At 28.4% G+C, this 25,025-nt stretch overlaps 1 protein-coding gene across 1 annotated transcript in view; it reads left to right on the top strand.

The window, feature by feature from the left end:
- Positions 1-25,025, top strand: part of LOC136989023 (telomerase protein component 1-like) — a 241,123-nt gene that overhangs the window by 124,295 nt on the left and 91,803 nt on the right. The window contains exons 23-30 of the mRNA XM_067287049.1: positions 900-1,054; positions 4,967-5,114; positions 6,787-7,071; positions 8,821-8,953; positions 9,041-9,224; positions 18,446-18,546; positions 21,617-21,902; positions 22,358-22,514. Of these exons, the coding sequence (XP_067143150.1) occupies positions 900-1,054; positions 4,967-5,114; positions 6,787-7,071; positions 8,821-8,953; positions 9,041-9,224; positions 18,446-18,546; positions 21,617-21,902; positions 22,358-22,514 (1,449 nt within the window). The remainder of the gene's footprint in view (positions 1-899; positions 1,055-4,966; positions 5,115-6,786; positions 7,072-8,820; positions 8,954-9,040; positions 9,225-18,445; positions 18,547-21,616; positions 21,903-22,357; positions 22,515-25,025) is intronic.

Raw genomic sequence — 25,025 nt, 5'->3', positions numbered from 1 at the left:
TAAGGAAGGTTAAAACAGCTGGAATAGTTTACAAGATATTTTGTACTTGTGAAAATTAAACTAAATATTATATAGGAGAAATGAAACAACTGCTTGAAAAAAGATTAAAAGAGCATCAAGCAGCTATCAGATTAGGTATTATGACATCACCATGGTATTTACATTGTAGTGAAGTAAAGTGTAATATCAATACAGACAATATAAAATTTTGCTTGAAGAAAAATACTAGCGAGGTTGAGGCTGAAGTTTTAAACGCGAAACATGTGTGTCGGACGTTCAGTGCCGCTTTCCTATAAGCCTAGAAGTTTGACAATGGTGTTTGGAAAGTCAGTGGAATCATGCTCAACATTCCAAATGTCATTGTTAAACTTCTAGGCTTACAAGAAAGCGGCACCAAACACCAAGAAATGTGTACGCCAGACGTCCAGTCTGGCGTACACATTTTTGCATTTCAAACTTTGGCCTCAACCTCGCTACTACTAAAAGAAAATTAAAGAACATTTCCAATAATAAATAAGAAAATTATAAATAATATTAATTTAAATAATGGCATTAATGTTGTTGCATGTTGGGATAATTTGTAAACAATAAATACACTGCACACAGATAGAATTGTATTATCACAGATGATGTCAAAGCATTGTCACTTTGGCAAAATGCATTTTATAGGTAACTTAAATTGTGTGATGTGTAGGAATTAAAATAACCTTGTCTTGATTTAAGTATTGTTTGAATGTTTTTTTAATCATCATCTGAAGTTTGAAGAGGCTGAGAGTTTTTTCTCGTATTTTATATAATTTTAAATTAAAGCAATTTCCGACACCATTAAATAGTTTTAAGCTTATTAAATCTTTAAATTACAATAAAAATATTACATCATGATTTATTTTCAATTTTAGGCTGAACTTTGTAAAGTAAATCAACTGCAACCAGTCTTTCCTTATTTTGTTGGAATTGATTCAAGATCTTTTTATCTTCATAATTTGCTATATGATTTACTTACTTCTATTTCTAATTACTTTTCCATAAAATTTCAAATTCCTAATAAATTAGAGTAAGTAAAACAAGTATTTTTTATTTTCAAAGTTTTATAATAAAGTAATAGTTTACTGTTTTATTTTTTAAAATAATTTTAAATTTTCTTTGAAAAGGAATTAATACACAATCTTATAAAATAAAGAAGATTAATTATCATAATCTTTTAATATTAATGTAAAAGCTGTTGATGATAGCTAGATATTTAATTATAAATAATTATTTGATCAGAGAATTTTTATATTTCTCTTTTAATTTCTGAAAGGCGAAAAAGTTTATTTAAACCATAGCTTAAATTATGTGATTATATTTAATCTAGCTGTTTGGTTTATCATATAATTTAGATAATAGTTTGAATAAACTTAATACATTTCTGAAAGGCAAAATTTAAATTATATAATTTTAAAAAAAGATGGTTTCATAACATTGTAAAAGAAATTTAATAATAGAAATACTCTTAAATTCAAAAATGTAGAAACTCCTGGAATGTTTTCCAGGATCATATAGTCAGATTTGAACTTTTAATTTCTGCATGCCCAACAGATATATAAGATGTTTTCCTTATAAATGTTTCTAAATTATTTATTATGTAAAAATGGAGTCTCATTATTAAATTTCTTAAAAGATAACAACATTGTTTATTTATATTGAAAATTTTCATAATAATCTGATCATATTTAACCTTAAAATAAAATAGCTTGTAAACAATTTGGCTATTTAAATTTATTTAAATGTATAATCAAATCTCACCGATCATGAAGAAATACTTAAAATAATAACACATTAGGTACTACTAAGTTAATTACTATAGGATTAACGTGTACTGATAACAATGATAAAGTGAAAACATTGTGTAGTGAAAGTAATATGACCACAATAAATGGAAATTCTAGTTTCATTGAATCAGATAATTTAAAAAATTGTTAAAACAATTAAAAATGTTTAAAAATAAACTTTTAAGTTAGTTATTAAATTTATTAATTATAATAAGATTACTTGAATATCCAGCATTTATTTGCCAGCTGTTTTTTGGCAATATTTCATTAATAAAAAAAAACATATTCATAGTGCTTTACAAAACTCAACACATCTATAGGTACTGTATATAACAATGCAACACTTTTCGAACTTCTTGCATTTGAGTATTTGTTGAAGATCTAGGCTATTTTTATGTTGATTTTTTTTTTTTACTTGTATCAGATAATTCTCCAGAACCTTCTTTGATAACAATTTAGTATATTTCTGATGTCATCATAGCAGCCACTGGGTTTTCCCTGTCAATTGGTTTTTAAACTTTTCTTTTGACATATTCTCTGGCATGTTATTTAGTATCTTCTCTTCAACAGATAACAGCTTCATTTTCAGATGTTTCTGAACCTATTTTTAAAAACACACTTTTTAAAACAATTCTTAATGGTCTACTCAAACACTTGATCCCACAACATTACCCAAAGATATAATGCATCAAGTAGGAAAATTCTTTTGGCAATAGAAGTCTTACCAATCTGTCTTTGATTATCATTTACTTCTCCTAAAATTCTTACATACATTTCACTTTTATAGTATTCCTTTAAGGTAGATATGATTCCTTGGTTGCATGACTAAATCAGTGATGTTGTATTTGCAGAAAGGAATATTATTTTAACGTTTTTTAATGACACATTATTAACACATAAATATGCTTTACAGTTGTCTTCCAACAAACATGGGCATATGAGACACTTTGAGGAGGGGAGAGGAGGTTGAGTTATCCAAACTTTTGGGCAAATTTGTAGAATTTCTCAAAGAATATTCATCAATAATTTCTGGCCATTCTGGCTTTATCCACAACTCAGCTAATGCAGAATTAGAATTTTTCACTTCACCATGAATCTGTCTGTACACAATATTCTCTCATTTTCTTCACTGGTTAAGCCACTCAACAGTTAGAATAAAATTTTTCTTTTCCATATTTTTAGCTAATCATATGCTTTATGATACATTAGTAGCTCATTTTCAGGTATATTTTTTTCATTAACATTAATAAAGCAAAGCTTCAATGCTAACTCAACTTTACCATCTTTTCCAGTTTGATTCTCTTGCAAATTAGGTTCTCATTTTGTCCTACTGTCATTTCAATGGTTCACTTTGATTTTTGAAATCTTGTACAAAACTTACTGTGAAATTTTTCAATTGTACAACAATTTTGCTTTTGGGAATTGCTTTTCTTACTTGCTTCTTCTATTATGCTAAGAGATACAATCTAGTATTGTTCTTTAATTAAACAGTATTGAAGATCAGTCTTCAACAAACAGCAAACAGATAGCCTATAAATGAAGTAACAAATGTCAAAAATAGAAATTTAAATTGTAGTACTGTGTACAATGTAGAGTACAAGATTAGAACAACCATTTAATGTATTAAGAGTAAACATCTTATATGATTGGATAATTTAATTTAAATTGATTCTGATGGTTATGGTAACACTTTTATTGAAATGACTCGACTTACAATTGTTATCATCTATTTTTTTAACCGACTGTTGTTAACCATTTATGTAAATTCAAACTTATTATTTTTTTTTTAATGATTTTAATTGAATTGAGTTGTAGCTTTAGATAGGATTTATGGATGATATTAAGAGGTTTAGATCTGAGTAACAAAGTCCAATCGAATAACATCATAATTGGTTCAACAGTCTCAAGGTTGAAAACGAAAGTGTTCAAGCAAGAATGGTCATCGACAAGCAAGAATGGTCTTTTCCACAAATCTCCATAGGATTACTTTACAAAAAACTTATCTTTGTACCACAAAAACCAGAGAAAAAAACTTGTATTTTTTCAATCATACATCTAACTTCAAAAGTCATTCAACCTTTAAACATAAATGTAAGTTATCATACTGTTCCTCTTCCTTCTAGCTTTCGCTTTCAGATCAGATTTATAAGAATTTCAAGCAAAATCTATTACTCTATCCTTATTACATTATTACAAATATAATCATATTTTTATCATGATAAATAACATCATTACATTCTGTTACAGTCTATTATAATCGTAAAAGTGTTCTTTGCAAGAAGATAAACTTTTATGAAAGTCATATAAAATCCATTATTATATTCTCCTAAATAAATACGATAAATTCAATATTTATTTCATATATACATATTTGACTATATGTTTATTATTATGTTAATTTTTCCTATTCCCATTTTTAAAATAATCTTATATTAAAAAGTGGTGAAAACACAAAGTACTGTACTTTATAATTTTATTTATTTATTTAAAAGCTTTATTGTATTAAGGAAAAACCTTGTTACAGGGGGGTTAGATATCACAATATATAATAATTCAAACTTATTATTAATAACACAATGATAATTGTGTGTGAAGTTATGATTATAAAAAGCAAAAATTTTGTAATGTTATTTAATTTATATATTTTCAGACATGTTGATTCAGTAATATTAGATAACTGATAATGATATCTGATTTTAATAAGTGGTACCTAATGTAAGCTAATAATAAAATTATAATTAGTAAAGCAATGTTTTAGAAGAGAAGATTAAATTTTAACTTTTTCTAATAGCATGTTTAATTTAATTTCTTGTAGCATTCTATTTAATAATTATATCAATTAAATATATAATTAACTTATAAAGTTAAAGGTGACTAACAAATTTAAAAATCAGGACTTAATTAAAAAAAGTCTTTAACCTTTATCCAAAGTTAAAAACACAATTTATGAAATAAAATTGTATCAAATAAATGACTTTTAAAAATAATTATAATAAAATTGATCAACGTTTTCTGCACTTAAAAAAAATATATTTTGTTTATGAAGTAATGATAACATTTTGAATTAAATGCAGTTTTTTAACAATCATTTTAAGTTAATAAGTCATGGTAATTATAGATTTGTCTAATCTAATTTTTCCTTTTATTTTTTAAAGGAATTTATGTAGTATATTTCATGATATTCTTGAAGTAGCAGTACAAGAATCAACACATAATAGGCTAATCATCTTTATTGATGGATTGGATCAGATGATGAATAACAACTCTCAAGATCTTGACTGGCTTCCTGTTGATTTACCAACAGTAAAAACAAATTTAATAATATATTAAAATTATATTAATTTAAAAAACATATATATTAAGTTATTATTTTTGTAGCAGTCTAACAATAAAAAACTAACATAATTGCATTCATAATTTGAAGATCATAAAGACATGATATAATTATATATAAGCATACTCTCTCAAATTTTGGCTATTATAATTTTATATGCAAAATAATAGAAATTGTTTTAATTAGCTATAGAATTAATTGTAAACATTGTTAATAATGAAGTAATTGTATTATTTTGCACAAATTTGACGTATTCAAGCAGTGAAGCTGACTATTTGTAAGTTGTTATTATTATTTAAATAATTGACCCCATTGCATGACTAGTGTTGTCATAGGATGAAATTGATTACATTGGATCATCTCAGATCTATAGTAGGTACCATTTTCATTTTTTTGTTTTTATTGTCTTTTGCTATGAAAAACTTTATAACTGATTATTCTAAATTCCAAATAGATTTTATTTTTACAGTGAAAATATGAAAATTCACCATTGATTTTGTACTAAATATCTTAAAAAATTTCTTGCTTGACTAATATATTGTGGTTGTTTGTGGAGAGAAGTTTGTAAACTTGTGAATGCACGTTACAAGTATGAACACAGAGACTGATACACAATTAAAAGCTCTTTTATTTCTCTTCCGGAACACGGAGATCCCAACTGGAATAACTTCACTGAGGAAGGGGGGTCGCCACATGCAAAGAATTACACCCGCGCTCATAACATAAGATTTTTACACTCGACTTAAAACTAAACTTATATCTACCTTAAAAACTAAAAAAGAAAGGGAAACAGATAGATTTAGGAAAGATGGAAAGTATATAGAAACAGATAAAAGGTACCCGGGTCTACGTTGATCAATATTTTCGCTGAAGTATACTTCCACAATAGCAGCCGTTTTTCTCTTTTTCCTTGTCCGGCTGTCTTTACCCTCGACGTTCTTTCGATTCCGTCAGTGCTCTCCAGGTTTTGTGTGTATATTCCTTTGGCCTCGACGGTCCTGCAGCCTCCTTTCGATTTTTCTCGTTTCTGGTCGATCGCTGGCTCACACTTCCGTCCTTCTCGAGGTCCAGTAGAAAAAGTGTCCCTTGTTCCACCACTTCACTTCAGGGCTTCTTTGCCTTCTTTTGTTCACACTTAGTTCTTAGAAGGGGTAATCCTGCCCTTCAGCGACAACGGTTAGATTGTTGAGACAAAGAAGAAAGGAACGGAAATAAGAGAATAGAAATGAAGGAAGAAGGAAGATAGAAAACATATATATGTATTTACAACTTATGAACTAAAACAAAAAAATAAACAAGAAAACAATATGGCTGACGGCCACAATATGACAAGAAAATTACCGAGACAAAATACAAATATCTTGTATGACATAAAGAAATCTGCAAAGAATGTTTTTGTTTCTTACAAAGTTAAAAGGCAAAATAAAAGGTTTCAAAGAATATGCTTATATATATTTATATCATGTCTTTTGATACACATTATATCTGATATAATCAAATATATTCAAAATTTGATTTGAATATAAAAAGCTATGTACAGTACATATGGTTTAAAAAAAATTTATAATTTTTAGTGTTATATATATTGTTTTTCACTTATGTTTTATGGTTTAAAAATATATTTAAATAATTTAATTTTAGGGTGTGAAAATTATTCTCAGTACAGCAACAGATTCATTTACATATAAAATATTGTCCGAAAGGTTAAAATATCAAAAGAATATTTATAAGTTTGAATTAGCAGCTTTAGTTATGTCAGATAGAGAGAAAATTGTGAATAATGATCTTCTTCCTTTCCGAAAAACTCTTGATACTAGTCCATTTAATAATCAACTTTTAATGTTGATCAGTAAAAGAGAAGCAGGTATTCCATTATTTTTACATATTGCTTGTGAAGAACTTAAAAGTTTTGGCCAATATGAAAATGTAAGTATCATATTATAATAAATTAAAATTTTTAAATTATATTAAAAAGTAATTGATGTCATAAAAATATATAGATATTAAATTCATTTTATTAAAATCTATAGTTAGTTATTAATAAAATATTATACAGGGTCTTTCAAAAAGAATGTATTATTTTAAATTACTGTAGTTATGTTAAATTATTACCCAAGAAGTATGCAATGTACATCGATTGATAAAGTTAACTGTTCGAGTTTCATCTCCCATTTGCATTCAAATATGTTGTTGTCTACTGCCTCTAGGAACTATCATAAACAAAAATGGTTACTCCACAATAAAGAAGGCATTTTGTTTTTCACAGATTCTCAAAGTCAGAATCACTTATCATTGTGCAACATGAATAATCTGCAGCAGCTGTAGAATTGTTGCAATAAGCTGTGAGAAGAGTAACAATAGATTTGATGTAGAGCTTAGGAAGAATTTGAGTATCAGTTAGGTATGTGCCATGTGACACAAGTTGCACACATTGAGAAATTGTAATGGACAAATATTAAACACGGATAGTTTTAGTGTATGTTACAACATTCTCAGACAATAATTCACATAATTACAATAATTTAAAATGATAGCATTCTTTTTGGTAGACCTATATATATATATATATGTGTGTGTGTGTGTGTGTTTTTTTTTTTAAATATAAATGTTTTGTTGGTTACACATTATGAAATTCTTGCAACTAAATCAATAAAACTATTAAATTAAGTTCAATAGAGTTTTTTTATGGAACATATTAAAATAATAATAATGTATTAAAGTTTAAATTACAGTGACATTTCATTTTGACTCTTTATTAATATTTTTGATAAAGGGTAGTTTTTATAGATACTAAAATATACATAAATTTATCAGTTCGAGGAATTTAACATTAATTATCTAAATTGTTCAGTTGATTGTTTAAAGCTAATGTTTTATTTTTTAAACAAATTTTGCTTTATTTTCTACTCCTGTTTTTGGTTATGATTTTTTATACTTATAATGATAAATTTATGAGCAAACTTTTTCATAATAGTATTAATTATTTAAATAAACTCTGAATAAATATTCAATTACATCAATTATGTTACACAATATTTAAATTATACATTGAAAGATAAAATTATTGACTGGCATATTCAATAATGATTAGAAAATTTTTTAAAACAGATTTTAGTTTCTAAAAATGATTTTACAAATATTTCTAATGATAAATAATATAATTAACAGAGAAGACAATTGTTGATAAAAAGTAATTAATTAATTTGTTAGTTTCCTAGTGTATAGATGTTTTATGTATACAATGTAACTAAATAAAATGATTCTCAATTGCTTTTGAGTTGAAAAAAGAAAACTTTTGATATAATAAAGACATTGGAAAATATATGTAAAAAATCAAGGCTAAATTTCAATAGTCTGTAATGGAAATACATTTTTTACTGTTTCGCATTATTTATTCAATAATAATAATTTTGGTAGAAGTTAATTTTAGGTTAGTTGTAGCAATTAACAGAATTTTTTAATGATGTAGCTGCTTAAATAGAAAATTTATATTTTTCTAGTTTACATATTTTATGAAAATTTAATATATATGTGTGTGTGTGTGTGTATGTATATATATATATATTTATTTATTTATTTATTTATTTATTTATATTATTATTATTATTTATTATATATAATAATAATGTGTGTGTGTGTGTTTAAAAAATTGTATTAAAATAAATTTTTTTTTAGTTAACTTCTAAACTTCAACGATATCCTCAAACATTATATTTATTACTGAGAGAGATTTTGAAACAGTTGGATAATATTCATGGCAAGAATATTGTTTGTATTGCTTTATGTTTAATTTCAATATCTCCTGAAGGTAAAATATGTTTGTGATTTATTAGATAAAATTTATTTTATATAAATTAATATTTTGCAATATCTTGTATTGCTTTATATATTACAGGTTTAGATGAATTTGAACTTCATGCTCTAATAAGCATTTTTAATCGTATATTAAATATTAATTCATCTTTTGAAGAGTTTTTAACCATAATACGAAATTTGAAACCAGAAGATATATTTGTTCCTTTAAAATTTTCTGCCTTGTTAAGAACTTTACATGGATTTCTTCGACTTACTGAAGATATGTAAGTTAATATTTTTAATAATGCTGTATATAGGAATAGAATTAATTTACTTTTTCAATTTAAAGATATACATGAATATTTGATAAGTTTACATAAACTTTTAAACATAACATGAGAATGTGGCAAGGGTAAACCCTCTAATTGTCAGAACGGTTAGTTCTACTCACTGGGTCACTGGATAGCATTTTAGGAGGGCTAATAGTTGAGCGGGGAGAGTCATTGGTATGTTTGATTTGTATCCATTTAAACAAAAGAACAGGCAGGTAGATTAACAAATAACAAATAAAATTTAATGAATATGAAAATAAAACTACATAAAGAAATAATCTCTCGCTAAATCGATCATCAACTCTATACACTTCTAAGCACCAAGAGAGAGTTTACAATAATATATATTAATATCTCTGTCTAGACAAGTGTATTTAGTCTAGTTCGATGCATAGAGCTTCTCTTCTGATATGGAGATGGCTAAAGAATGAGAGACAGATGATGGAGAGCAGGACTATATACTCTTTCTGGCATCCACACTTTCATGTGGCAGTGTTTGTTCCCTCCCTCGACTGCTGCCTTTTTCTTTGACAGTCCGTGTAACTTTTGGTTGCTGCCCAGAGATTATGATTTCTCTCCCTTTTTATTCTAAATTTCTCTCCCTTTTTATTCTAAATTTTTCTCCAATTGGGTTTTAGTATTCGTAACATCTGATGGGATATTATTTCTGACGAAAATGGACAGATGTTTGTCGGAGATGTGCAATAACATCTCTTCCAAAGGAAGTTTTACTTTCCTTCCCACGAATTTGACAGAAATTGTTAATTTCAACATCAATTTAATATTTTAACAAATTCTTGATAACTTTAAATTATTCTGGATTCTCACAATAATATTAGTCTACTTTTATTACTTAGATCTCTACTACAAGAAATATATGAAGTATTTATTGAATTAAAAAATCTAAACAATAATTTAAAATTCTTACTCCATCTTCCTTACACACCGGTGATTCAATAAAAAAATACACTTACGTAAAACCAGATAACCGGAGTGATCAGTATTCGGGTCGCAAACGTTTTCGTAGCCTCTTCTAGGCTCTTCTTCAGGCTTAGTAGTAAGATTACTACTAAGCCTGAAGAAGAGCCTAGAAGAGCCCAGAATACTGATCACTCCGGTTATCTGGTTTTACGTAAGTGTATTTTTTGATTCTTACTCCAAAATTTCAAAGGCTAATATTTTATTAAAAATTTAACTAAACTGTTGTTTTTGATATTTGAATATAAAATACAAATATCAGATATCAAACATGCATACTTTTAATATAGAACATAAAAATAAATTTTGTGTAATTTTGTGTGGCTAACCTATGGTAGTATATAACCCACAATGGTATATACCTGTATAAAATTGTTAGAACAGAAATACAATCTTTGCATAATCAGCCCCATAAATATCCCATACCTTTGGAACAGCCATTAAAAGCATTACACTAGTATGCAATTTAGAAGGTACCATCTTAAACATTAAGACATTTTTCTATTATACTTCATTGTAGATATATGTATTAAATAAGGGAATACTAAGAGGAAACCACCTTAACTTCATCTATATGATACAAATGCTTACTGAATGACAAAGTTTTTATCTCACATATTAGTTTACTTTATTTATTTAATAATAATCACAACAACAACAAAATATATAATATAATTTTTGTTAAAATAAATGTTAAAATAAACTTTAAAATGATTTTCTATTTAAATTTTTATGTCCATAATATTCAATGACAGATCCAAGAGTTGATTGATTGTTTGGCTCTTATTTGCCATGGAACGCTCTAAGCAAAATGTGAAAAACAATTTATTTTTACATAGTGAAATTGATTCTTGCTGCCATATTGTGAAATGAGAACAATGAAATGAGCAATCGTAGGCAAATAATAGCAAATATTGTTAAAACAAAATGGTGACTGAAAACAGCAAATTGTTTTTTATCCATACCTTCTCCAATTTTTTATAAAAATGAAAATTTCAAAATTAATTACAATTATTATAAAAATATAATCGGAAAGTATTGTGGTGGTTCGTTGAGAAGGGCTTGTAAATCCGTGAATGCACGTTACAAGTATAAACACAGAGACTGATACACAATTAAGTCTTTTTATTTCCCTTCCGGAACAAGGTTCTTTCCTTTTCTAATTTTACAAAGGATCCCAACTGGAACAACTTCACTGAGGAAGGGGGGCGCTACGTACCAAGAATCACACCCGCGCTCGTAACAAAAACTTTTTTTTTTTTTTTACACCCGACTTAAAAATAAACTTATATCTACCTTAAAACTAAAAAGGAAAGGGGAAACAGATAGATTTAGGAAAGAACGAAAGTGGATAGAATTAGATGGAAGGTACCCGGGTCTACGATGATCGGTGTTTTCGCTGGAGTGTATTTTCACAATGGCAGTCGCTTTCCTCTCTTTTTCTTGTTCGGCTGTCTGCCCTTGACGTCTTTCGATTACCTCGGTTTTGTGTCTATTTTCCCTTGGCCTCGACGGTCCTGTAGCCTCCTTTCGACTTTTTTCGTTCCTGGTCGATTGCTGGCTCACACTTCCGTCCTTCTTGAGGTCCAGTAGAAAAGTGTCCCTTGATCATCACTTAGCCTTCAGGGCGTCCTCGCCTTCTTTTGTTCTTACTTAGGAGGGGTAATCCTGCCCTCCAGCAATAACAGTCAGGTTATTTAGACAAAGGAGAAAGGAACGGAAATAAGAGAATAGAAATGAAGGAAGAAGGAAGATAGAAAATATATATATATATATGTATTTACAACTTATGAATTAAACAAAAATATACAAGAAAACAATATGGCTGACAGCCACAGTATATTATTTACAATGCCATGTTTTTTCTTGTGTAAATCTCTTTTTCTTGTATCCAGAAACTCATTGTTCTGATTAATGGCAATTATTTTTTACTAGAAGAAAAGTTTAACATGTTAAAATGTGATGATATGTAAAACAAAGATTTACTGGGAATGATGTCACTGCTGATGCAATGTTTATTCTTTTTTCTGTTTTTAACAGCAATTAGCTCTTCATGTGAACTAAACTTTAAAATTATTTACTGTTTAATTTTTTTCAAGTTTATTTTGATATTTATCATTATATTATTGTTTGATAATTAAACAGACAGAAGTGAAGCATTGTAGTAAAATTAAAATTATCGTTTAGCTGATATCTGATAAATGCTTTTGTTTGTGGCAAACGCCACCCTTCACATCTTAATCGTTGTGAAAAACAAGCAACGAACCCCAGGTGGTATGAGTCATCACTTCCTGGAACAAGTTCAAACTCACCCAGTAAGACCATTGGCCGTTAGTTGTTCTTTGTTAGCTGTGTCGTCGAGACATGTACCATATACACGAAGAAGACAATAAACTCAGTTTTGTTACGATCTTGACTCATTCGTTTTTATCACATGCAGTGACGAAAAGTAAAGCAATAGTAGTAAAAACACTACATGTTTATCTTCAGATGATATTTTGAAATAGGATGGAGATATGAAAAATTCCATTAATTTAATGTCAGATAATTTAGATTTTTAGTTAATTCGAATTTAAAAAATTGTACTGTCATTCCTACAGGTAATTTGTTACATTCATTAATTTGAAATTTTAAGATGCTTTCAGATAACACTGGACAACAATGATTTTGTTTTGGGCTCAAAATTAGCATATTCTTATGTATTTTCATCTGCTGAATTCAAAAATCTCCATAAAAATGACCGATTACCTCTTGCTTTGGAGATAGTGATATGTTATTTTTTAGAGTCTACATTTGTATTTTGGAGAGAATTTATTTTTTGGGAGTTGTCACACTTACATAGCAAAACGTTCTCCATATGTTTGTAGGTTATAAACATATTAAATGTAGCTATGACTTTGAGTTTAATATTGCTTCTGTTTTTCTTGGTTAAAATGTCTGGTTTTGGAGTACTTTTGAAGTGTAATACTGGTTATACCAAATGCCACGAAAATGTGTAAATTTAGTGAACAATTTTCGTTATATTTGTAGTGAAATAACATTTTCGTCACAGAAACACAATCTGACGCCTCTTCTGAAGACTGCCTATCACCATTATTTGGGTATAAAGGTAGGGGCAGGATAAGTCATGGGCTCCACGTTGCAACTCTTGTTCAGTTATAATGACTGAAAAATAAAAAATGATCTATGGCTTTTGCTGTGTCTAAGGTTTGGCGGGAGCCTACAAACCATACAGATGACTGCTATTTCTGCTTGACTCCACTTATAAAGGCAGGATTGTCAGTGAAGAAAAAAGAAACAGTTCAATACCCAAATATTCCATCTGCAATTCGACCTATTCCACATTCAGATAGTTTACCAGTTCCTAGTCCATTCCAACATTATGAAGTAGAAAATGAAGAAAGTGTGGGAGAAGAAGAACCCAACAAGCGTTCGACATTCCACGACCCTGATTTTGAGATAAAAGATGGTACACCGCAGACTGAATTAAGCGAAATTTAGTGATCTCATTCAAGATCTTGTCTTGTCAAAGAATAAAGCGGAACTTCTAGGGTCAAGACTACAGCAACGGAATCTTCTCCAACGTGATGTCAGGGTCTCACAGTACAGAGAACGTCAGAGGGATCTGATTCCTTTTTTTTGAGAAGAAAAACAATCTGGTTGTTTGCTGTGATGTTAATGGCTTGATGAAATGTTTGAATTTCAAATTCAAACATTTTCAAAAATTCAAAAGCACTTTCAATGTTGTTAGCATATGTAATTAAAATGTGTCGTTTCTTCTTAAGCCATTAAAATCACATACTGCCACCTCTTGTACATCACAGAAACTAGAGCTAATAAAAATTTTTCTTTGTCATATTCAATTTTATCACCCCAAAATTAGTAAGATTCCACTCATGAAATAAAGGAAACATTCAAAAACATTTTTTTTTGTTGTCCAGTCTAAACAAAGATAAATTGCACTGTTTGTTACTAATGATATTTATTTGTAAATATAAAAAACATGAATTGACCAAATGATGTACAGTGGAACCTTGTTTAATGAGCACCTCACATAACAAGTATTTCATATAATGAGCAAAATAAATTGTGAAAAAATGACTCACTTAACAAGTGCTGTTTCGCATAATGAGTGACAAGAAGAGGGGTAGTCCCAGATTGTGTGCATGTTCCATCAGTCTGTGTTTAGCGCTTGTTCCGCTAGCATCTTAGTGTCACTTGTGATCAGACATTTTTCCAAACTTGTGTTCACACACATTATGCATAAACATTGACAATCATAGACTGTTATAAAATGAACACACCAAATGATATGCCAAATTCTTGGGCTATGTAAAAATTTAATTAATTTTTTTATTTAGACATTTTTAAAATTTAATTTGGAATTGGTCATTAAATTCTGTACGAGATGTCAGCATAACTGCCTACCTCTAGTCAAATTAATTAATTTCTAATATTTAATTATAGCATTTACATAGCCCAAGAATTTGGCTTATTGTTTGGCATGTTTATCAGACATTATCTGTGATTTTTTTTTTTTTTTTTTTTTTTGTTGTTGTTGTTGTTTGCAAATCAAATAGAAGAAAAGATAAAGATGGTTCATGCTCCTTAACAATGTATATTGTACAATTTTTTTGAATAAACGTTATACGTAAAATATTTGAGTTTTTTTGGCATGGAACACATCATATTTTACATTCATTTATTTGGGAAAAACTGTTCGCTTAATGAGTGTTTCGCATTACGAGTAAGATTCTGGAACGAATTATACTCATTAAGTGAGGTTCCATTCTAGTTAACTTTGTTAGATATACTTTATTGTATAACTTTTCTTTTTTAATTTATAATGGAATTTTTCTGTAATGTTAACTGTTGTTATCTTAGAATTTCTGTATAATTTTAGTGATTTCACTGTCTCAATAAATCTGGTAAAGTATGTTTAAGTTTTGTGATGTTTTTTAAATTATAAAAATTGAACATTAAAGCTTCATAAAACTTAAATCTACTTTACCAAGTTTATTAAAACAGTGAAATTCCTGTAAAATTATATATCTTTCTCTATTTGTAAAAAATTGTGTGGGTTTTTTAATTTTTATTATTTTGTTAGACATTTCTGTTAATTTGAAACATTGAATAATTCAAAACTTTTTTTGGGTTTCATAAATAAAAGTATCTACACTTCACCCTCATAACTTTTTCTGGGTTTGTCAGAATTTGAATTAATGGGAGTTTATTGTATATATTAACATTACCTCCTGAAAATTTAGTGTAAAATAAACATCCTAACATTCCAGAACAGATTATTAATTTTGCAGTTCAGTTAAGTTAATTTCCATAATTTGTCTAAATTTGTTTTTTTTTTGTGTTTGATTTCTTTTCCTGTCATATGTTTTGTTTAGAGTTGTTTCCTCTTTGTTTTTCTCTTCTGTTTAAAAGATGTATCTACCAGTGGTGTGCCATCATTGGAAGTGGTGGAAGTGCCGCTTCTCTTGTATTTTCTAAAATATAAGTTCATATTGGGTGATTATTTTCATATTTGAACGTACTTTGAATTAATTAAAATTAATATTTTATTATAACCGCATTATGTATCTTGTTACAAATTTATATACTACATGTGAAAAAAATAAGATTGCTATTGTATATTTGAATATCAGTGGCGGAAAGGAAGCGTTGTATTGTCGAAACCAGGTTAGCTTCCACGGCGAAAATAACCAAATGGTGTAAAGCAGCCAGATTATAGGCATTGGTGCATGCGCTTTACAGACCGGCTTAGCTGCTGAAGCTACACATCAAAATATCGTATAACGCTTCCAACGATTCTATCCCTTAGCCACTGGCAGGGAGCTATCTGACTAAGTGAAATGTTTGAATACTCTCTACTTTTTAAATCTTAAATATTATTTTTATGTATATTTCTTGCAAAGTTATATTTAATTATCATTTTCTTTTAATTATATTGACAGATTTTCAGACATAAAATCTTTAAATTTTTATCACTTTTAGATGTTAATAATTTTAATATTATGAAAAACAATTTCTCCAAGCGTGTTTTTAATTTTTTAAATTAAGTAAATTTTTTGGGAAATTTTTTGATTTATCTAAATTATGTAGCGAATCGCAATATTTATATTCGTGTCCGTTTAGTAACCAGGGACCAACCACTCAGGAAGCGTAATTGAGGGAGAACGACCAATCAAAATGGACGAAAGAAAGAACGGAGATTGACATAATCCCCAACAATCGAGAACAACTGGCACTCCATTAACGTTCCGAATAACCAAAACGCAGTGTGTCAACGTGCAAAAAAAAAAAAAAAAAACAATTTCTCGTCTATTGTACCAACCTGTAACCCATGCCACTTTTGCCTTACACCGTGTCCCAGATGCCAACAGACAAAGTTTCCCCGTGCCTTACAGACTTGTCAACGCCACTGTCCCGAGACCACTTTTGATCGACCATCAAAGAACCACATTGACTCCCAGGATGTCCGATTGTCCTAAAGCAAACTATTTTGTACATAGCATGTGTTTATTTTAGGTTAAAATAAACAGTTTTAGTGAGATACTTGCCAGCTTTGTCTCTTCCACCACCACGCACGTACAAATGGACCCTAGACCATCACTGACGCGCAATTAACTGATTGCCCCTGGAAGTCAGCTTCTTACAGAAACGAATTCCCTATCATCAAATGTCACGGCATGCCACTGGTATCTACAATGATAATTTAAATTTCTACTGCTTATAATTACATGCAGTAGAGAATTTAAATGATCACATTTAAAATTCAATGTCAACATTTTTTATTCTTAGTTTTCTCTATATTCAGTTGTATGAATTTTATTTTATTTTTCTTTACATTCTCTTCTCTTATCAAAAAATAATTTTTTTTCTATTAAAATTTTCTTGATAAGATTTTATTGTGATGGGCCACTCTCTTTATTTTCATGTCATATTATAGTTTACATTCTTAAATATGTAATAATGGATTCAGATCATCTTATTAATAACATTTATAACATGTTTTATTATTTTTCATATTGTAGTATCTGTTTAAGCAATGATATATAGCAGGGGTGGGCAAGCACGAGTTCAGTGGGAGTCACAATATAGGTTTTGCAAATTGCATGGGAGCCGCAATGTAGGTTTTGCAAAATGCATGGGAGCCGCAGTTCTGTATTGTCGTGGCGGATAGTATGGTAAGGCGTGCGATTTTATTATATAATATAAATATAATATAAAACAAATATTGAATATTTTTAATAAACATATTTTCACAAAATTCTAAAAATAAAATTGTAAAAATAATAATAAAAAACAGAAATTAACACTTTCAGCAAGAGCCGCATGTAACTCAAAATGAGCCGCATTTGCCCATGCCTGATATATAGAAATGGCTATACATTAATTCCTCTGATAGATGATTTGATATCTTTTCTACATACAATAGACTTTGCTTATTATAATTACTTTGAGAATCACTTAAACTGATAACAATAATCAGTTACAATTGTCCTTCTGAGTCCTTCATCAGAAGAATTTGAAAACCTTTGCTTTTGTTTGTTTTCATCATCTACACACTGTAATTGGTTCAGAATACATGATTAACTATATTTCACTGTGGTGAGTGGTTGTTTTCGATCTGCAATTCAAGATCATCTTCAGTATTAATCTTTTATTTTGTTTCTTTTTTTTACAATTTTTTTTGTAATCATTTTCATAAAAGGAATGTGTCTCTACACAAACTATGTTCATATGTATAAATCCAGATTCAACTATATAGAATCATTACATTGACCTGTCTAATATTGTTATCAGTCATATATCATTGGTAATAAATGTGCTGTGCTATTTGTTTGAACATTTCAATCATCTCATAAATGCTATATTATGTTCAGCATTAATCTCTAAGGATTTTATGATTAAAAAAAAAGTCAGTTATAGAATCTCTAATGCTCTCAAAAAATTATCTTTAAAGTACAAAAATGTTACTATAGCTAGTGTTAGTCACTTCCCATTCTTTGTTTACAATGTTAAATTTATACAAGGTTGGTAGGTGATATTTGGAATTTGATATATTGAATCTTAAAGATTTACATAAATGAATATTATGAAATTTTTATTTATTTTTAAATTATTGAATTTTTATATGAAAGAAATTCAAATTTAATAAAATTCTTTTTGCTTGTTATTAGGAAACATACTCTAAATATAAAACATGCAGAGTTTATTAAAGCTATAATCGATCACTATAATGTGGGAAAAAATTTATTGGCGTATCATAAATTATTAGCAGGTAAGAAATATTTTTATACTTTTAAAAGTTATATTGTATACTCTTAACAAACAAGTAAATATTAAGTTTATCATAACTTCTCCTATATATAATAATTTGTCAAGTATGATTTAAAAAAAATTTTTTTTTGAAATTGCTTTATATAAGCAGAACAAGGGTTTCTCATTTCCCTGTCTTTTGCATGTCTTCAGATTCCAGGATAAAACTGAACTGTTTCCTGGGATCTTGGGAAATCCCAGGATAGAATTAATTATTTTTAAGATACAAAATATCTTTAAATCAAATGATATAATTATTTTTATCTTTTAAAGTAATTTAATATGTTCTGCAACCTCCAAAATCATATTAATAACGTCGTGTAAGATATATATTAAAAATTACCTTTAAATTATGTAGAAATTTTCACAAATAAAAAAATTTTTAAAGTTTGACACAATAACAACAAAATGCTTTGAATTATGTTGAAAATTAAAAAAAAAAAAAGAACTTAGTCAAACTTCTAACTTAAAAGGTAATTTTCATTTTTTAAATAAAACGTAATACAAAATATTATTGTAAATTTTTATAATAAGATTTTAAAAAGCAAAGATGGTCAATACTCCGATCACTCAATCTGATTCTTATTTAACTAATGAAAACTCCTGCTATCAAGAATGCCTTTCCGATTCAATTAATGTGAGTGGAATTGTGTTTAATGCATTTAAGAGAAGACAGATGTCATGTTTTTCACCTGTAGCCTGGAAGATTTCTAGTTCATTTTTGAGATTGTAGTACTACTTTTGCTCTCTAGTATTCTTGATATGTCTACCTCGGCTGCTTTAATAGAAACATCAAGCTTATAGCCCAATAATTCGGCAGTTCATTTGAGTTTAATAATCAGGTTTATGAAGAAAAACTTCATACTTGCAGACTTTGTACTTGTTTATATCCTTGCCCAATTTGCACAACCTAGCATTATGCAGTTATTGCAGCTTCTGGGCATGGTTAAAATTAAGACAGCATAAGCACAATAATTCTCAATATTACAGGTTCTGACAAGTAAAGAATTTTGAGAGTCCTGTCACAAATAGCTAAATATTGATTATTAACAATTTGTGACATGCCATAACGAGCAAAAATTTAAAAAATAATAGGTGGGTTTAAAATTAATAAATACAAATGTATTCTGACTGTTTATGGGTTAATTATACTTTCTATTTGCAAAATTTCCTCAACCTTAACACAAAAAAAGAAAAAAGTGAATTTTTAAGAAATTTGTGGGATTTCCTGGGATGAGAAGAATTTCTCAGGATATTTCCCGGGGTAAAAAAAAACAGCCGGGATCCTACCTGCCCTGACAATCACAGAGGTGAGGGTGAAAGGCAAAGAAAACTTACACTTCTAACCGTCAAAAACGTGCTAGGTCAGCAGGCTGGAATGCTATTAACTAGCTGAAACACAGATGAACAGAGAGACCATGTCCTCCTAGCTCCAAGATATATGCAACCACCAACAAGTCGCTTAATTTTCTTGGAAACCCTTACAACATGTCACTCGGCAGAATTCTATTTGTAGTTAAACTTTAAAAAAAAAATATATTGGCTATTCAGTTGCTACTTTCAAGTTAGTGGCATTGCATTGTGGCATTTTACAGTGGCACCGTGGATAAAGGGTTATATTCTTTGTTAACACCTGGAATTGATGATGATATCAAGTGTTGTCAGTGAAAAATGATAACTCATTTGATCTTAGTATTAAGTTATAGAATGAAAATTAGATTACATGTTTGTGTTTTTTATGCAAATATACAACAAGCAAAACCCAATATAATAAGCAAATATGCCAACAACTGCCGTAAATAATCAGGCTAAATTTTGTATATATGATTATAGATTAGAAATAAATTTGGTACTATTAATTAAATATTATAATTATTAATTTTAATAAGAGATGGTGCCTAACACCTAACTCTAGTCCAAATTTATTTGTAATCTATAATCATATATTCAAAATTTAGCCCAATTATTTATGGCAGTTGTTGACGTGTTTTTTATTTATTTATTTATTTATTTATTTTTTTGAATGACATGATGTTTTACAGAATGTCAAGTTATTGTGAGTTGAGTTTCTGAGACTCTGCTGTATTGGTTTATTAAATAATCAAATTGATACGTGAAAATTAATCATAATTATTTCATTTCTGTAGGTTTTTTGATGGTTTTTCTGTAAGATGTTTTTTCAGCACTTTAATACTTTGTAGTGATATATTATAAAATATGGATTTAATAAAAATGTAAACAAAAATATATTTATATCTTAAATTTTTTTAAAAATTTTTTTTGAAAAATACATTTATTTAACTTTAAACATAAGTCAAAATTAAGGTAGAACACACTATTATTCAAGTAAATATGAAAATGGTAAATTACTGGTGCTGTTAAGGATATATCAGTGATGGCATATAAAATATTGCATATCATATATCAAGTGTGCAATCAATAACATGCAAAACAAATTTAATTAATTCATGCATTTTGTCAAATTAATGTGTAATTCAGTGATGAGCAATGTTTTTGGGATGTGAGTCACAAGTGAACTTCACAGGCTTCCAGCAGTCTGCATGCATTTTTTTCTTATAGAGTTGTGGGCTATAAACTTCAGCAGGTTTAAACCAATATACTCCATGATTGCCAGTATGTTAAGTACTAAAATAATATACAGTATGCTAATGATATGCAGACTAGTAATATATAGCTTATTCACATTTTTGACTCGTCAAAATTAGTTTGAATGTTTTTCATTATGAATATCATGTTAATTAGAGTTGTATAATGACATGAAGCAGAAAACAGGAAAAAAAATTACATTACCAAAGCCCCAGGGCTACATATTGATTTCTCACATGCCACAGATTGCTAATGACTGATGTAATTCATAATTTAATAAATTTGCTTTAAAATTATTATATTAAAAAAAAAATAGCACTTAAGTTATGGTAATTCATACATTTGTATTTTGACTGCTTGTTTTTATATTTTTAAAAGTACAAAAAACAATTAATTTGTACATTTTCAATTTTTTTATCTTGTAGCTTATTTTTATAATGAAAAGAAATATGTATGTAAATGGGATAATGTTTCTTCACGATGCTTACATCTTTTATTATATCATCTAAATGCAGCCGAGCAATTTAATGAGTTATCATCTCTTTTATGTACCATTGAATTTCTAAAAACTGCTATTAAAGCTGGCATTAGTTTAGAAATGCTTGATTATTATGAAATGCTAAAAAGCAACAAATTAACAAAAAACGTTTATCTGGAAAAACTTGAAGATTTTCATTCTTTTTATTCACAAAATTTACATATTTTACAAAGGTATGTAAAGTTTATTACCTTAAATTTAAATAATAATATATGAATTAGGATTATTTCATTCGAATTCAAACTTATTGATAGAAAATTAATTGTATTTAACAAACTACTATCTTTTATTTCTTATTAAACTTAATAAATATTAATTTATTGAATATAATTATTTTATAGATTAAAATAATTGCTAAATTTAGATTTTGAATTAATTTGGTAAAAAATTCTTTCAGAATTAATATACTATTTCAATATTATTCTGCAACAAATTACACAAGTTTTGCTATCTTGAGTTGATTTTTGAAAGTATTTAAAACAAATATTTTTGAAATAATAATAATAATAATAAATTACATATTTTTATTTAAAAATAGTTATTTCTTCTTCTTCAGTATGATATTTTGAAAACTGTGCTATAATAATAATAATAATAATAATAATAATAATAATAATATCTGTTTCAGTTATCCTGGTTTAATATATCAGCAAGCACTGAATGAACAAATAACTTCATCAGTATTTAAAGAAGCTGCTGGATGCACTCATTCTAATGTGATAAGATGGCTAACAAAACCTAAAATACCAACAGCATGTTATTTAACATTATCAAACTTAAAACAAGTATGCTTTACTTTTTATTGAATCTCAATTTAATTAAATTTCAGCATAATTTCAAATAAAACAATACCAATAATACTACGCCTTACAGTTTTCCAGCAGTAGTTTAATCAAAACAAACATATTCGACCCCTTTCAGAGGTCTGCCTCAGGTTAAAAAACTTATTAAATTATAAATTAATTGAATAAATAAGTCTAATGTTATAGACACAATGAAAAAGACAGGGCAGATTAAAAAGTTGGGGAAATCTCATGGCTACAGTAAAAACCTGATTGCTAGGTTAGCTAAAAACATGGAGGACAGCATTAATGCATCATGGTTTAATAAGGATACACAGTGTTCTGAGGTTTTACCTCTGAAATTTATGGCAGTGGATTATGACCCAAGGCTGACTTCTACATATAAAACATTAGCAAAACACATGAATGCTAGAATAGCTTATAGATGTAATCCAACTATATTTAAGCTACTAGCTAATGGTAAAGATTCTATAGATAGAAAGTTAGCTCCTGGAGTATACACTATCCCAGTGTGGGATGATAGATAGATAAATACAATGTTCGTACAAATAGTCAATTTACATTGCTTGCCCAATTTGTGAATGAGCTAAGGTTGTCAGCATGTTGGGACCAGGTTAAATTATTACAAAAGCTGTTTGATGTCAACAAGCTATGATCAATGGAAGCATTTGAAATCTTTCAGGCTCAAGAAATGGTGAATGCATTAATTTCAAGGAGAAGGAAATGTTATCCAAAGCGTGGCAGTCTAGTTAATTATCTGATGAGGCAAGAAATGACATAGGCTAGACTTAATGTTTGTTAATAACATATATAATTTTATTTTATTTTTTAATTTATGTATCCATTTTAATTTTTTAAGATACATAAATTGTTTGTTTTCGAATTTTGTAAATTTAACAATAAGTGGTTATAGTTCTGCCATTAGAACTTAGTTCTTTTCTTTAATTTGTAATTTAATGTGTTTTTTAACATGAGGCAGACCTCTGAATGGGGTCAAAACATTTGTTTTGATTAAACTATTGCTGGAAAAGTGTGTAAGGTGTAGTGTTATTGGTATATTTGTTTCCAGTTTTTTCTACATGTGTTTTTCTGAATAAAACAGTAATATTTTATATATAAGATTTTTAAAAAATGATTACAGTTTCTTTAAATTTAAATGGAATGAATGGGTATACACTTGAACCTCATTAATGTGAACATATCACTACTTAGAGCAAACTCTTTTTACTGTAAACTGTTTTCAGTCCCCATCAAATTCTATACAAATTACAATATTTTTATTGAATACAAATACATTTAACATGAAATTCCATTTTAAATGAATTGATTATTTCTGTGACGGTACGTCATAATTTTGTATATACGCGATAGTCATAAGCATAACATTATTCCCTCTATTCTTTGTTCTTTGTTTCCCTTATTTCTCGATCTTTCGATTTTCACCTTCCTTGCGGGCGGGGCAGTCCTTTTCTAGGAAGTAAGGGGAAGGACAAAGGCATAAAAAGACCCCGAGGCACAAGAACGGGAGTAACGGTCATTCTTGGTGTGGAGCTGAGACAGAGCGGACGGTAGGAGAGAATCCGAGCGGCTCGTTCAGCAGAACAGAGATACGACTGGAAAAGAAGAAAGATAGTAGCCAGTGTCGTAAATATAATTCCCCGACCCAAAGATTTCGAGGACTCATCATTAGCCTGGGTACCCCCTATACTTTCTTTCATATACTTCTCTTATCTATCAAACTCTTCCCTTTTTCTCTCTAGTTTGTAAGTTAGTTTTAGTATTAGTTTATAAGATTTCGGTTAACATTCCATTGTAACTCGCTATCAGTGAGTCACGCTTCTTCTGTGTGAACCACGTGTTTTTTTTTTTTTTTTTTTTTCTTTGTCTGCTCCTCCTTCACCTACACACGTGCGAGGTCCCAAGTTGGAGTTGTAAAAGAATCCTGTGTATCATCACGCGAGGAGAAAAGTATTTTGTTAATAATTGTTTTTTTATCTATATAATTAAAATTAAAGTTTTGTTTTATTCGTATTTCTTGTCATTTCGTTGGCTATGCACTCGCGTGACTTAACATTTCCACTCACATGAAAATTCCTTCTCTAAATACAAACTAAAACTTTTTTCAATTTCTCAATTATTGTATATGCAAATTGGAGATTTCAATAAAGGAAGTGTTTCAGGTTTCATGTTTGCATTGTTTAAAAGTGCACCAATATGAATTAAAGGAAAAGGTGGTCAGTACTCACAAAATACTTACCACCAATCACCACTACTATGATTGGTGGTGAGTATTTGGGTGTGGTCTTTGACCACATCCAAACACACATGAACCTTTTTACTCATAGAAAAGAGATCATCATAAACTAATTTATCTTGTGATTATGATTATGGTAGCCAAATTGCATAAAAAAATCATGAATTTTGTTACTCTTAACTGACCTTGCAACTTGTTTTATCATTTTGCACAGACATCTTTAAAATGACTAGGAATGT

The sequence above is a fragment of the Centruroides vittatus genome, unplaced genomic scaffold, assembly GCF_030686945.1.
Source record: "Centruroides vittatus isolate TY-2023 unplaced genomic scaffold, ASM3068694v2 scaffold_435, whole genome shotgun sequence".
Taxonomy (NCBI): Eukaryota; Metazoa; Arthropoda; class Arachnida; order Scorpiones; family Buthidae; genus Centruroides; species Centruroides vittatus.
Note: the sequence above shows the minus strand (reverse complement) of the source record. Positions and strands in the feature narration are given on the sequence as shown.